Below are 15,300 nucleotides of genomic sequence, written 5' to 3'. Positions count from 1 at the left end.
TTGGCTGCTAGCATTTAACAGCCTCCTGCCCCTCCCCCCACACACATATACCCCCCTTGATTTGCATGGTATTGTGCGCAAAGATATGCAAAACTGCAATTTTAGACACCCAAACACTTCCAGATAAGGGTGCCAAGCCCCCTCCAGCCTCCAGCTGGGGATGGGGGGGACAGAGTTGCCAGATCCAGGTTGGGAGACCCCTGGAGATTTGTGGATGGAGCCTGGGGAGGACAGGGACCAAAGTCCACCCTCCAAAGCCCCCCTTTGCTCCAGGGAGACGGATCTCCGGGGCTGAGCTGTAAAACCGGTCCCACCTGGAGGCTGGCATCCCTGCTTCCACATCTGCTTCTTCATCCTACCTTGTTAATTGTGAATCTGTGTCGCAGAAGTGTACTGACCTGAACTCATTCATTTCACATTGTGGATGGTTGAGAAAGAGGGAATGGACTGAAGGGGACCATCTACTCTGTCAAGAGGTGGGTCATACTTTGGCTACTGGAAGCCGACACTGACCAAAACATGGTAGAGTGCCAGCCTATGCAGTTTCTGCTTTTAAAATCCACTGAAGTTGAGCCCAAGGGACTTTGCTTACAATTGCTTTCATAAAGGTGCCATAAGATTCTCGGTAGACACACACACACACACACACACACACACACACACACACACCCGGCCCTGCAAGCAAAAGGTTTTTTAGCCTAGATATTAATTCCCTCCTCTTGTTTATATTCAAAGTGAGTTTTGATCCTTTTGTGCAAACTATCTAGGAATCTCCAGGGTACATGGAGGTGGTTAGATTATGTAGTGTCTACTGCCACCTGCTGGGTGGAAGGGGTTAAGACTACAGGTGCCCAGGATAAATAATAGGTTTGTCCATGATAAATGATTTCACACCAGCAGTTAAGAAACGTGTCAGGTTTATACTGCAAGAATGATTCAAGAAGATTGTGCTGTTGATTGCGGGCGACCAAGCGTAAAAGGAAGAGCCCGGAGCCAGAGGGCTGGGAGACCACGGGGAAAGCCGCATTCTGAAATGATAGAGGAAGAAGAGTTGCTTTTGACACCCTGCTTGTCTCTATGAGAAGGAGTCCCAAAGCAGCAATCGCCTTCCCTTCCTCTCCCCACAACAGGCACCCTGCGAGGTCCATGGGGCTGAGAGCCCGGACAGAGACTTCTCTGTGAGAACAGCTCTAACAGGACTGTGACTAGCCCAAGGTCATCCAGATGGCTCCAGGTAGAGGAGCGGGGAATCAAACCGGCCCACCAGATTAGAAGCCACCGCCCTTAACCACTATGCCCCACTGGCTCTCAGCAAAATAGGTTCATTGGCAGTTCCTTTATCTGCAGGCCAAAGCCTTAGGCATGGGACAGAATGTGCATTCCCCGCCCATCCCTCACCTCAGCCAACATCTCCTCCATCCGGCACCTCTCAGATCTGTTCCTCTACCTCCTCCACGCGAGAGGAGACCACCTTGCCATCCACCAGCTCTTCAATAAGGGTCTTCACCCGACGGGTTGCAGAGGGTTCTGTGAAGAGATAAACAAGGAGGCAAGGCTGGAGAAATGCCACTATCTAAGATGCCAACTGGGCACCTGGCTCTTTCCTGAGCCTCCAGACATTCTGGTACAGATCACTGAATCAGGCTCAGTTCCCTTAATGATGAACCTTTCCCTCTCGATCAGAAACATTTGATGAAGCCAGGAGCCAACAGGAATGGAGAGCATTAGCTATATCATTATATAAGAAGAAGATGGACACTTAAGCCAGGCTTACCCGGGGGGAGTGGTGGGTCAGCTTCTGATCTAAAGGGGGAGAAAGAACATTGGATCCATTCGAGGCCTGCACATTTTGGAAGCTCCTGAAACAAGAATTGCATACACGGCGCAGGCACAGACACACCGAACCGGAGTCCTAGATGTCATGGTTAAGAGCGGCGGCTTTAGTGTACAGCCAGTCTGGTGTAGTGGTTAGGAAGGCGGACTTCTAATCTGGCGTGCCAGGTTCGGTTCCCCACTCCCTCCACATGCAGCCAGCTGGGTGACCTTGGGCTCGCCACGGCTCTGATAAAACTATTAGACCGGGCAGTCATATCAGGGCTCTCTCAGCCTCACCCACCCCACAGGGTGTCTGTTGTGGGGAGAGGAAAGGGAAGGTGACTGTAAGCCCATTTGAGCCTCCTTTGGGTAGAGAAAAGGCATATAAGAACCAACTCTTCTTCATATTCTAATCTGGAGAGCCGGGTTGGATTCCCCACCCCTCCACACGCAGCCAGCTGGCTCTGAAATAATACATGTGAAGGGCTTTAAATGGGCAAATGGCATCGTTGTGAGTTCTTATGCAGGCCCATGCCTGCCTGCACCCCCCATCCCCAGCTCACCCATCAAGCAGACGCCGGTAGGTGGCGATCTCCATTTCCAGCCGGGTCTTGATGCCCAGCAGCTGTTTGTAGTCCTCGGCTTGGCTCTGGACATCAGATCTCACCTTCAGCAGTTCGGCCTCCCTGGCGGCCACGAGGTCCCGCAGCCGAGAGAGCTCCACCCCGTAGCAGGACTGGGTCTCAGCCAAAGTCCCCTCCAGGGCCGCTTTCTGGAAAGGGAGAGGGACGCAGGGTGAGGCTCCCAAGGAGAAGACGGGCATCTCCTTGCAGAGTCTTTGGGGAGCAGAGAGTGGTAGCCTCCCAGATCTGCAGAGGGACTCTGCAGGAGTGGTTTGAGGAGTTGCCAGTCCGTAGCCAGTTTAAGGATCTGTGGGGCCCTAACAGAACACAATTGCAATGAGAGCAGCCAGACTGTGGAAGGAGGGCCCCCCATAGTGGCAAGGGGTGTCATGGGCTGATCCTGCGTTGAGCAGGGGGTTGGACTAGATGGCCTGTATGGCCCCTTTCAACTCTATGATTCTGTGATTCTATGATCCTGCAATGAGCAGGGGGTTGGACTAGATGGCCTTTCAACTCTATGATTCTGTGATTCTATGATTCTATGATCCTGCATTGAGCAGGGGGTTGGACTAGATGGCCTGTATGGCCCCTCCAACTCTATGATTCTGTGATTCTATGATTCTATGATCCTGCATTGAGCAGGGGGTTGGACTAGATGGCCTGTATGGCCCCTTCCAACTCTATGATTCTATGATTCTATGATTCTATGATTCTATGATTCTATGATTCTATGATTCTATGATTCTATGATTCTATGATTCTATGATTCTATGATTCTATGATTCTATGATTCTATGATTCTATGATTCTATGCTGGGTGTCCTTAAAGGGGGGAGGAGAGAGGCCACAGCCCTGATCCATGGGGGGGAAGGCATTGTGTGGGGCTCCTGGACTAGCAGCGAGGGAGAGCTCCCCACCTCCTTAGGCAGCCCATTCCGCTGCTGAACTACTCTTATGATGAGTTTCTTTTCCCTTGATATCTAGCTATACATGTAGTTTAAACCTATCCCTGCGGGTTCTGTCCTCTGCTGCCAATAGGAGACCACCAAGGAAGTCCAGGATGGGGGACCTCCAAGGAAGTCCAGGCGCATGAAGCAGAGGCAGGTGTGGCAAAGCACCTCTGGACATCTCCCACTGGGTCACCACGAGTTGGCTGCATCTGGACAGCATGTCTTGCACATGCACACTCCTGTGTTCCCCCAACGATGTAAACTGCTGCTCCCTGGGGGAAAGGCCTCCCTTAGGGAACTGGGGGGGAGGGAAGGGCTACGTCCCACCCCCACCCTCATGCCATAGTCCCCGTCCCATGCACTCGGTCATTGAGTTATTGGTCATCTTTAAAGGGGGGCTCCAGACCCCAGATTCCTAATATCAGGTTGGGTTTCGACCCTTCCCTGGAGACCAGCCCAGTGCTCCCCGCTGCTGACCATGTTGCGGAGGGACTGGAGCTCGATCTCCAAGGCCTGGGCCAGCCGCTTCATCTCCGTCCTCTTCGCCTGGGCCGTCTGGAAGGCTTCGGTGCTGACCATGACCTCCTGGCTGATGGCGTCACACTGCCAGGGAGAGAAGGAAGTCCACAGCCAGAGGAGAAATTTTACACCATTATTCCACAGCCAGCCCCACCCCCACCCCCACTTCCACCCTGGATCCTGCTGGAGCCTCAAGAGGCTGAATCTCCATGCCCTGTCAACAAAGCAGCTGGTCTTACCCAACACAAGAATCTCACAGGAACTCAAAGCCTGTTTCTAAAATGTGGTGCATTTCTCCTCCCATGCAACCCACCCCCCCTTGCCTATGATCTGGGTAATGCGGACCCACAGCATTCTCCCCCTTTCTTGGTTTCCCACACCTGGGCCTTGTGCAAGGACTCGGCTTCTTGGCGATTCTTCTCCATGACTTGCTCATACTGGTCGCGGATCTCAGCCAAGATCTTCTGCAGGTCAGCGCCAGGCATGGAGTCCACCTCCACGTTGATGGCGCCCCCCAGCCTCCCTCGGAGAGAGGCAACTTCCTGCAGGGCAGAAAGCGTGAAGGCCACATTATGGCCGTGGACTCCAGCAGAAGACACGACAGAGACGAGACAGATGCAGACAGCCACGCCAACTCAACAGGTCTTGGGAGCTAAGCAGGGTTGTCCCCAGTTAGAACTTGGATGGGAAACCCTCAAGGAGTACTAAAGTCACGGTGCAGAGGTCGGCAATGGCAAACCACCTTTAAATGTCTATTATTATTGTTATTATTAGACATTCAGAGGTTAATGTTAATAATAATGATAATGATGATGATAATAAATAAATAATAATATACTGCCATCCTGAAACCAGCTTAGGGTGGTGTACATGTTACAATTATAATTAACAAAAATATAATAAGAGCATTACACAGCAGACAGTTTAAAGTGTATCAGCAAATTAGCAGCATCAATTGTAGTCCTACTGCCCAGTGATCAATCGCTAGGTCTTTCCCAGACTGGACGTCTCTAGGTGGGCATCTTGTCGGAGAGGGCCTGGAGATGTTATGAGGTCACCGGCCTCAACCAAGGCTTGGTAGAAGAGCTCCGTCTTGCAGACCCTGCGGAACTGTGCCAGCTCCGACAGGGCCCGGTTATCCTCCGGGAGCCCCTTCCACCAATTAGGGGCCCGGTCTGAGAAGGTCCTGGCCCTGGTTGAGGCCAGATGTACTTCCTTGCCTAATTAGGGTCGTCCCTGGGTTGTATTTGGCTCAGAAACCCCCAAAGAGAAGTCCAGGTTTGCTACACGGGGAACAGACAATGGCAAAAACCACTGCGGAATTTCTCTTACCTTGAAAACCCTTCTGGTTCGGCTGTGACTTGATGGCAAAAGCAAATAAAAATGCAAAGTTAAACGTTTCCCAGCCCACGTCCATCCAGTTCTAGTGACCAGCAAGCTTTGGGGAACAATTCCAAAGCTGCATCTACCTGCCCCTCCGAAAGCACTTTTGAAATAAATGCAGAGTCATTGATTTCCGTATATTTTCTTTCCAAATAGCCTGTCCCAAATAGCTGGTGACACATACTCAGAAATTATTTTTTAAAATCTCCAGATGCAAACGCCATTTCATAGCACAGGTTATGAAACGGTCGAGAGGTGATAAATAAATATAAATAAAGCTGGTACCCGTGACAAGGCACCCAGGGCAATCTTTCACAGTGTGCCCATAAACCAGTCGCTTGGTAGCCCCACTGCTTATGTTGTCTACTAAGAGGTAAGAAGGTTGCCATTCATTGACTACAGATGTCCGACCAAATGGTACATAGTTGTGGGGGGAGCATCTTGAGAGCCAGCTTGGTGTAGTGGTTAAAAGCGGTGGCCTGTGATCTAAACAGCTGGGTTTGATTCCCTGCTCCTCTGTATGCAGCTAGCTGGGTGACCTTGGGCCAGTGACAGTCCTATTAGAGCTGTTCTTACAGAATAGAGCTCTCTCAGCTCTCATCAGAGCTCTCTCAGCTCTCATCAGAGCTCTCTCAGCCTCACCTACCCCAGAGGGTGTCTCTTGTGGGGAGAGGAAGGGAAGATGATTGTAAGCCGCTTTGAGACTCCTCAACCGCAAGCAACTGGTAGGGAAGCAATGTGCAGCAAGGTACTTCCCATGAATATCCATCCGAACCAAACATCGCCGAGGCCTCCTTCATGCACCCTCTCACCTCCTGGTGGTTTCTCTTGAGAAAAGCCAGTTCCTCCTGGAGGTCGTCTACTTGCAACTGCAGACTAGCTCGGCTGGTTTTGAGCTCGGCTAGCACTTTGCGCAGTCCACCAAGGTCTCCCTCCACAGACAGATGCATGGCCAGCTCTGATTCCAGCCTACGGAGGAGGGAGAACACAAAGCATCCTGGGTAGCACATGTCTTCCCCCCCCCCCCAGGAAGAAAGTGAGGGTGTCTAAGGGCTGGTGGGAGATTGCCCCTCCTACATTTGTTTATTCTTGCAGGTTTCTTTCTGGAAATATATTTATAATAATGCAAAGGAGGGCTATAATGAAGATCTCGTACTTCACTCTGAAATCAGCAGCAGCCAGTTTGGCATTATCAATCTGTAGGAGCAACCCGGCATTTCTCAAGGCCTCTTCTTGGATCTGCAGAGAGAGAGAGAGAGAGAGAGAGAGAGTGAGAGAGAGAGAGGCTCAGTTGTCTCAAAATAGCTCCTGCACAGGACAATGGACTGGCCAAGAGGATCTGGAGGTCACCAAGCAGGAGAACTCTGCTGGGTAAATTTGTATGCTACAATAATAGTATGGGAGACACTGTGAAAAATACCAACACAACAGAGATAAACTGTGTCTAAAACACAGTTCAATTTCAAATGCAATAGACAAACTGGCTTGCAGTCTTTTTCTTAATTTTATTTTGCTCGTAGTGACACACAAAACGATTGTTTCTGCCAAACAGCTTTCAGCAGTTGGGGTCTGACTTTTTTTTAAAACAATATTTTACTGGTAACAAAAGGCTTAAGGTAACAATTCTAGTACAACAATGTATTTATAATATAAGCTTCCAAAGTATAAAGCACTCACAACCATAAGGAAGACGATCGTTTTCTGTTTCACTACAAGCAAAACAAAAATTAAGAAAAAGACTGCATGCAAGTTTGTTTATTGCATTTTAAATTGTTCTGTTTCAGTTTTCCCTACTGTGTTTCGCAAATTTGTATGCCAGCACCACAAATACGCACCAGTGCCATCTCCTGAAAAACAAGCCTCTATACATAGGGCTGTCAAATTCCATGCAGGGCCTGAAGAGTCCTGGAATTCCAACCCATCTCCAGACTACAGAGATCAGTTCCCCTGGAGAAAGTGTCCACTTTAGAGGGTGGGTTCTGGCATTGTACCCCACTGGGTCCCTCCCCCTCTCTAAATCCCACCCTTCCCTAGGTTTCACCCCCAAAATCTCAAGGAATTTCCCAACCCAGAGTTGGCAGCCCTTTCTATAGATGGCTGAGTTATCTTCAGTGGGAACTGGTGGGTTATTGTGATGGTAGAGAGTTCTACATAGCAGATGCACACATACAAATCTGCTCAAACAAAATCTGATGCACCATCATTTACTGGAATCTTCAGAAACAGAAGCTCAAGTTGTAAAATAAACAAACAAAACCAGTCAGTGATAATGTAAGATTCCATTGAGAGTCCCCACTGGATGTTGTCATGGACGCCCTCTTGTAACAAGATGTCTCAGTTCAGAATTAAGCATGGCTCTTTTAAAAGAAAAATCAGATATTTAAGTGAAGGGGATGCTGAAATAAACAGGAGGGATTTCCCCATTGGAGGGATGCTGAAATCAACAGGATGAGAAGGGAAGGGCAAGCAATCATTTTTTGAAAATATCCTATATGGCAGCCGTAAGGAAAATCTTTAAGGTGTGGAACAAAAAATGCAAGGGAAATCTGTGAGAGAAGTAATTATCTACTGGCAAAATGTAAAGGAGATGAAAACATGTGCTGGAAACATTCAGGAGGTCGGGCATGAGGTGTACGGTGAACCATTCTTCATACAGTACGGCCACAGGCAACAAGTGTAAAGCTCCACCATTGCGATATCGCCATTGTTTTTCAGACAATTTCAAAACTTTAAAAACCAACCATTTTGTCTTATCTAGATTGTTAAAGGTAAAGGTATCCCCTGTGCAAGCACCGAGTCATGTCTGACCCTTGGGGTGACGCCCTCTAGCGTTTTCATGGCAGACTCAATACGGGGTGGTTTGCCAGTGCCTTCCCCAGTCATTACCGTTTACCCCCCCCCCCAGCAAGCTGGGTACTCATTTTACTGACCTCGGAAGGATGGAAGGCTGAGTTGACCTTGAGCCGGCTGCTGGGATTGAACTCCCAGCCTCATGGGCAGACAGCTTCAGACAGCATATCGCTGCCTTACCACTCTGCGCCACAAGAGGCTCTACTATCTAGATTGTTAATTTGACGTAAAATTAATTTGGCATGAAAAAGTAGACAAATGTTTAAAACAAAATTTGTGTAGAACGATGTTTGATGCTTTCGCACACATCTTTTGCAACAATCTGATATTTGCAACTTTCTTTTCTTTTTTTTTTGAGCACTGACAGTCTTCTTAGAGAAGTGTTACAGAAGTGATAAGAGGTCTACAGCTGCCAGGAATCCAAGGCTGTACAAAGGTCCAGCTGACTGACGTTAATAAATTGACGTCTCCTGAAGGAAATCTTTTTATTGGAAAAAAAACAACAAAGCTAACATCTTAACGTTCTTGCTGAAATTGGCACTTCTAGACTCCAGCCTGGCTTATCCACCCTGAGCCCCAGGGGAGGGTGGTATATAAATGAGAAATAAATATAAAATAAATAAATAAAATAAAATGTAACATAGCCCCTACCACCACCACCCCCCCACAGGCCACTTCGGGAGAAATTTCCAGGTGCTGTCTTCCAGTCGCTCAAAACGAGAACTAGCTACCATAGTAACCAAGCCAAGGCTGACCAGATAGCAAAGGAATGCACTCTAGCAACAGCCAAATTGTGGGAAGGTTCCTAAACTTCCTATTCTACGCCTGCCTTAAGCAATCACAAAACAGCAGGACTACACATAATGAACGGCAAATGCAAGGCAAGTGAATACATATAAAACCAGCAAGCAGCTTACATACCATATCATGGTAAACGCTGAATAAAGCAGTTGAACTATGCCCAGACTTATGCCAGGGCACTAAAAAATAATAATAAAATCACAGAAGCTGCTTGTGTTTCTGTTGATGACTTCTCCTAAGATCTCACCAGCATTCCGGCTGTGGAAACTTCACGGGTTATTAATCAACACGAAAATTATCAGTCCTGTTAAGCTGCTTGTTTTCAGTTACACAACTTGTCAGACTGCCAGCCTCCAAGTGCAGCCTGGTGGTTTCCTGGAATCACAAATGAGCTCCCGATCACAGAGATCATTTCCTGATCTCCCCAGGAGAACGGCTGCTTTGGAGGGCAGGTGCAATGCCATTATGGCCTACCCTGGCTTCCCCTCCAAATCTCCCGGAATTTCTGAACCCAGGATCGGGAACGCTATAGGCCAGGGGTAGTCAAACTGCGGCCCTCCAGATGTCCATGGACTACAATTCAGGGTGGACCTGGGAAGCCTATAGCTGACCCTTGCCCTAAAATGTCCCAGGTAGATACTGATTGTGTGCTGCCCTCCCTCCTGCCTATATCTTCGGAACAGGCTTCCTCAGCCGGGAATTCATGAAGCCCTGGAGATTCTTGAAGGACCTGGAAGGGTTTTTCGGATGGGCAGGAGTTAATTAATTTTTTACTTTAAAAAAAATTGTTAAACATTTATTGGGTGATATGACCATATCAGGAATGGACCAGGAGAGCTGGAGGATCCTGTTCCATCACAATCTCTAAAGCGTTGCTAGATTAAGACCTTGCTCTTCTTCTGCAGACTTAACAGGGCTACCGACCTGAAGCTAGAATTATTCATCATTGGGGAATGAACTCTCTCTTCCATTCTGTCCCATTAGATTTCTTTTCCTTCGTCGTAGACCTTTCACAGCAGTTGTTCTCAACTTTTTTTACCTCTGAGAAACCCCTGAAGCATTCTTTATGCTTTGCAAAACACCCCAGAAGCCCCAGACTCCAAGTCTTATGCCTTTGAGGGTCACAGCTCCCTTCCTCAGATATCCTAGGACAGGAAGAATTCGGGTTACCTTCGCTCTCAGCTCACTGACAGTGCTGAAATACCCACTCAGGTCAGGAGGCCCCGCCGACGCTCGCTTTGCGTAGGTTTCCCGAATGTGTCGTTCCAGCTCTTTGTTAGAGTCCTCCAGAAACTTCACCTGAGCAAACAGAAGAGAAAGTTCAACTGGGCGAGGTGATGGAAAGAAGGAAGGTGACCTCGATACGGCGAAGGACTTTCTATGCCGATAAACACGGCCACTAGAGAGGAGCAGCTGGGAGGTTTAGGAGAAATATCCGTTTCTCTTTTTAACGTTTAGGTGCCACATGCCGTCAAGTAGCTTCCAACATACAGAGACCCTATGCAATGTTCTCTCGAATTCTTTCCCCCCACTGAGTGGAGCAGTTGACATCATGAACAAAATAGCTGTACTTCTACGATGGGCAACGGGCAGTGCAAGACCCTGAGTAGCTCCAGATTGCTGCTGAGCAGAGCTCCCTGTGTTAATGACCGGCCACTCATGTGCACACCTTAGAGGCCCTACAAATGCTTGACTTCCCAAATAACCTATGGCTAACAGCCATTTTCAGGTCTTAAACCTCCTGGCAGTGATGAATCAAGTAAATCACAAGCAAAATGCAGCTACGACCCTTGACTTTGCAAGCATGCATGCTGCTTTATAGAGATTTTGGTTGCACAGATGAAGAACATTTTGAAACACAGTATTTCCCAGTGGTGTTCCTGATATCACACCAGTGTTGTCAGGACTTAAGTTCTAAGTACATAAGTACATAGTACTTATTGTTCAACAGATACCACTGCTTTGAAATACATGTTTATACAAATAATGGAAGCAAATAACTTTGTATTAGGAAGTGCATTTTGCTTGCTACACACTTTAATCTCCTGGGGTTGCCTGGTGATCTCCCAGAGCTACAATATCAGTTCTCCTGAGGAGAACTGCTGCTTTGCATGGTTGGTTTTATGGTGGCTTAGATGAATGCTTCCTTGTTTTGCTCAGGCAAGGTACTGCACACACAAAAATGAAACTAACTTCTTATTTAACAAGCATTTTATTTTATGAGTGATGATGCCATGCATATTGTAACCCTGTGACTTCTGGGGGCGTGGCAGGGAGGCGTGGCCAGCTGGCATCACTTCTGGGGTTACCCGAAACCTCAAGAATATTTCAGGAGCTATGGGGGAGCTGTTGGTAAATTGGGGCTGCTAACCTTTGCCCTGGCAATCCCTGGTTAGTCTTCATTTGGATGGGAAATAACCAAGGAATACGAGGGTCGTTATGCAGAGGCAGGCAATGGCAACCCCCCCCCCCTCTATTCATCTCTTGCTTTAAAAAAACATAAGCCAATTGGGACTTGGCAGCACATCACACACAAGACAGAAAGAGAAAGAGGGATCATCTGCCGCACAGGAGCACAATTCGCTGGAAAGTTCTCCCGCACACACCCCATTGAGTGAATTGTGCCCATGTTGTTTAACTAGTGATAAGGACTGGGAGGGACTCTTGTGGTTTTTCCATGTCGAGCACCGAAAGGCGCCTCTGAAACTTCTTCTGTCCATATAATAAATACTGTCTCAGTTTGTACTAAGTAAACCAGTGGTCATCTGCTAATGCAGATAAGCTCTAGCCAGAGTAAAAGAGGGACCTCCTGATTCTCTGTCCAAAGAAGGCGTGGCTGCTTGCGAAGGTTTCCCTCCATCAACAGGAAATATATGACAGTGGGCTCAGCCCAAGCTACCCTGATCTCGTCCTGTCTCGGAAGCTAAGTAGGGTTGGCCTTGGCCAGAACTTGGAGGAGAGACGACCAAGGAATCTCATGGCTGTGATGTGGTAGCTGGTGAGGTCAAGCCACCTTTGGGTATTCCTTGTCTTGAAAACCCCATGGGGTCAAGCTGTGACTCGATGACAAATGTGGGTGTGCATGGGTGTGTGGAGGTGGTCAGTACCGCTCCTTTCTATGCATCAGTAGAATGAATGAACTCTCACCAGGGCTTCTCGTAATCCAGCCCTAGAACCTGAAGAGCAGTAATAAAAGAGCACCTTTGAGCATGTTCAGCAGGCGTCCTAAACCTATGGAACTCTGACACAGAATGACAGGAACAACCGCCAATGGAAGCAGTGTTATTTTAATTGTCACAGGCAATCAGATCTCCAGTGGCCAATCAGAAGCCCAGCTGGACAAGTGGCCCCACCTACTTGCTAAAAACACTGGCTGGACACCCAGACAGGTGACAACGGGCACCATGCTGGGAGCCCCTGATGTGCAGGGGGTCTTCAAACAGGTACCTCTGAGGTTAGGAGGTGTCAAGGTCCCGTTCACATGTTCATATGTTCTTGCCATGAAATATTGCCTATATGTTTCTTTGGTTCCGTTACGTGGTGCCATTTTGACCCTGCTTAATGGTGTAGTAAATTTCCGCAGATCTCTCTCTCTCGTAACACCTCTTATGCCTGACCTCAGTGTGCCAATGTAGTGATTTAGGAATTAAAGCTCTATTAAAGCTTTCATGGGGTTGGTGTGGGAGCATAGCCTGGGGAAAAGTTGGCACTTGGCACTGTATTTGGGGCACCAAGAGTTGAATTGCGGGGAGGGTTGCGACGGGCCATAAAGGTATGCTAGCTTGTTTGCTAATTAGTTTCAGCAAGGATTTCCTTGCTCCCATATGCTGTTTATTATTTTGAATAAAGAGATTTCTTTGCACCAAAGCGTCTGCACTTTGGAAATTCAATGGGACTGTGACCAGAGGATAGCTTATTGTAGCAGTCAGAGTGACTCCCACCAATTCTTGAGCCTTCTCTTTTTCAAAAATTTTACTGTCAAAAAATTATCAGTCCCCCTTTGAATACCTGGTGCTACAGCAGAGTTGGATGCCAAGTACGTAGATGCGCAATTTGAAATCTACAAGGCTAAAATGCATCAGAATATAAACAAAATGCCATCTCCTTGTGGGCAATCCATGTCCAAAGGCAAGATTATATATCTCACCGATGCTTTAGGCGGATCCGGCACTGAGCAGGGGGTTGCATGGCCTGCATGGCTCCTTCCAACTCATGAGTCTATGATTTTATCCTGAACTTCAGAAAGGAGTTTTCAGAAATATTCTTTTCATTTGAATGTGTTTGAAAAGAATTTGCATGGATGTTATAAATGAAATCACCAAAGTACTTTGGGGCATGTCAAGAATGCCTTTGCCTCACCATGGAACATCTGATCCTCTTACTTCACAGGCAGAGTTCCCAGACCAGAAGTGAGCTGTAACATCTCTCTTGGAAACTGAGCATCTCTTGATCCCCTTTCAAACCATTTTGAGAACCCAGCCCAAGAAGTTTAAGGTTGAGCTTGAAAAAAGAATAAACTTCCAAAATGTAGAGTCCTTTGGTATTGCTGCACCACCAATAAACAGGAGAAGAGGTGGGTTTCATACCCTGCTTTTCCCTTCCCAATGGAGTCTCAAAGCAACCTGCAATATCCTTCCCTTCTTCTCCCCTCTCCCCACAACAGATATCCTGGTCCCACCTGGAGGTTGGCATCCCTGCAGGCTAACGTCACACTATTCAGTTACTCACCCTTTCCAGGTAGGCAGCAAGGCGGTCATTCAAATTCTGCATGGTTTCTTTTGCGTTCATTTCAAGGAGGCTGCTTTCCGGCCCGTAATGCTTCATCGGCCCCTCCTTAGCGAGGGACAGGAAGCTTCTAGTGACCCCACTGCCCCCCAAGACCTTGGACATTGGCTGAGATCCAGCTAAGGCAAGCAGGCTTCCTCCCCGGGGGCCCTGGCCTCCTCCTGAGGAGGACCGGCTAAAGCTCAGGAAAGTGGTCATGGTTCCCACAGCTGAAGGCAACGTGAGAAGGGAAGTGGGCAATAGAAACTTAGAAGAATTCCCTTATATAGGCGAGCTGAAGGGCAGGGCTAACCCCGGCCTGCTCCCCCACCGGATCGTCTCGTTCTCCAAGAAAGGTATTTGTTTCGGAAATTCGGCTCAATGCAACGCCCCACCCCCCACCCCCCATCCTTTCCCCAGGCAGATTCGCAAGCCCATTGCAACATCCACTGACCAGATTCTGGGCAATTCGTCAGTGTCAAATGGATGCCCCCATAACCCAGAGGAAATGCTTCTCGGGCTGTCCAAACTCCAGATCATCTCGAGAAGATGTGGAAATGAGATGTCAAAGCTCTGCTAGGTATTTGCTTGTTTGTTTAATGCTGATTTGAATCTGTGAACAGACTGAAGGAAACCGCTTGAAGAGACCTATCCCCGCTCTGAACAGAAATAGGGTGTGCCTTCATGTATCCATTGTGTTGGGAAATACATGCTCTGGAGTGTGCGTGATTCCAAAAGATAAGAAGACTGTCCTCCAGGGGACATCGGAGGAGATGTTTGTTTAGCACTGTTAGATTAGGAACTCCTGGATGCGTTTCAAATAATCTCCTCCTCCAGTGTCCAGATTGGAGATGTTCTGCTCCTTTGAGCGTGGTTCTTCCCTGCTTGCCTCAACAGCCAAAAGACCACAAAACAGAGACCGCGAGGAATCTCTCTCCCCTTTCTCTTCTTAATAGAGCAAATTCATTCTTTTAAATAGTTTTGCACATTTAGACTCTGCCAACACATTTTGCCACCTGAATAGCCCAGTTCATCTAGGGTAGGGGTAGTCAACCTGTGGTCCTCCAGATGTCCATGGACTACAATTCCCATGAGCCCCTGCCAGCATTTGCTGGCAGGGGCTCATGAGAACTGTAGTTCATGGACATCTGGAGGACCACAGGTTGACTACCCCTGATCTAGGGCATGGGTGGCCAAAACTGTGGCTTTCCAGATGTTCACGGACTACAACTCCCATGAGACTCCGTCTTCCTAGGTAGTTTCCCATCCGAGTACTGTGGTTGACTCTCCTTAACTATGGGGAGGGGCTGTGGCCAACTGATAGAGCATCTGCTTTGGCATGCAGCAGGTCCTGTCCCTGACATCTCCAGTTAAAAGGTGGAAGGTGTGGAAGACCTCTGTGTGAACCCCTGGTCAGCCTCTGCCAGTCGCAGTCACAAAGCTGACCTTGATGGACCAATAGCGCGATGCCATATAAGGCAGCATGCATGTGAAATCGGGCAGATCTGACCTACTGGCAGGGTGCTCATGGGAATTGTAGTCCATGGACATCTGGAGAGCCAGCTTGGCCACCCCTGCCCTAGCGACTTCTTGGG

General features: G+C 48.2%; 1 protein-coding gene across 1 annotated transcript; it reads right to left on the bottom strand.

The window, feature by feature from the left end:
* Positions 1–900: 900 nt before the first annotated feature.
* On the bottom strand, positions 901–13,973 carry LOC143826197 (keratin, type I cytoskeletal 17-like). Its single transcript, XM_077314865.1, has 10 exons — positions 13,670–13,973; positions 10,112–10,240; positions 6,447–6,529; positions 6,103–6,259; positions 4,288–4,449; positions 3,866–3,991; positions 2,379–2,587; positions 1,775–1,803; positions 1,399–1,527; positions 901–1,028 (listed from the first exon to the last, which is right to left on the bottom strand). Exons 1-9 carry the CDS (start codon positions 13,922–13,924, stop codon positions 1,430–1,432), a joined length of 1,248 nt encoding a protein of 415 aa, XP_077170980.1. The 5' UTR covers positions 13,925–13,973; the 3' UTR covers positions 901–1,028; positions 1,399–1,429.
* Between the last annotated feature and the right edge of the window lie 1,327 nt (positions 13,974–15,300).

Source organism: Paroedura picta, chromosome 16 (genome assembly GCF_049243985.1).
Source record: "Paroedura picta isolate Pp20150507F chromosome 16, Ppicta_v3.0, whole genome shotgun sequence".
NCBI lineage: Eukaryota > Metazoa > Chordata > Lepidosauria > Squamata > Gekkonidae > Paroedura > Paroedura picta.
Note: the sequence above shows the minus strand (reverse complement) of the source record. Positions and strands in the feature narration are given on the sequence as shown.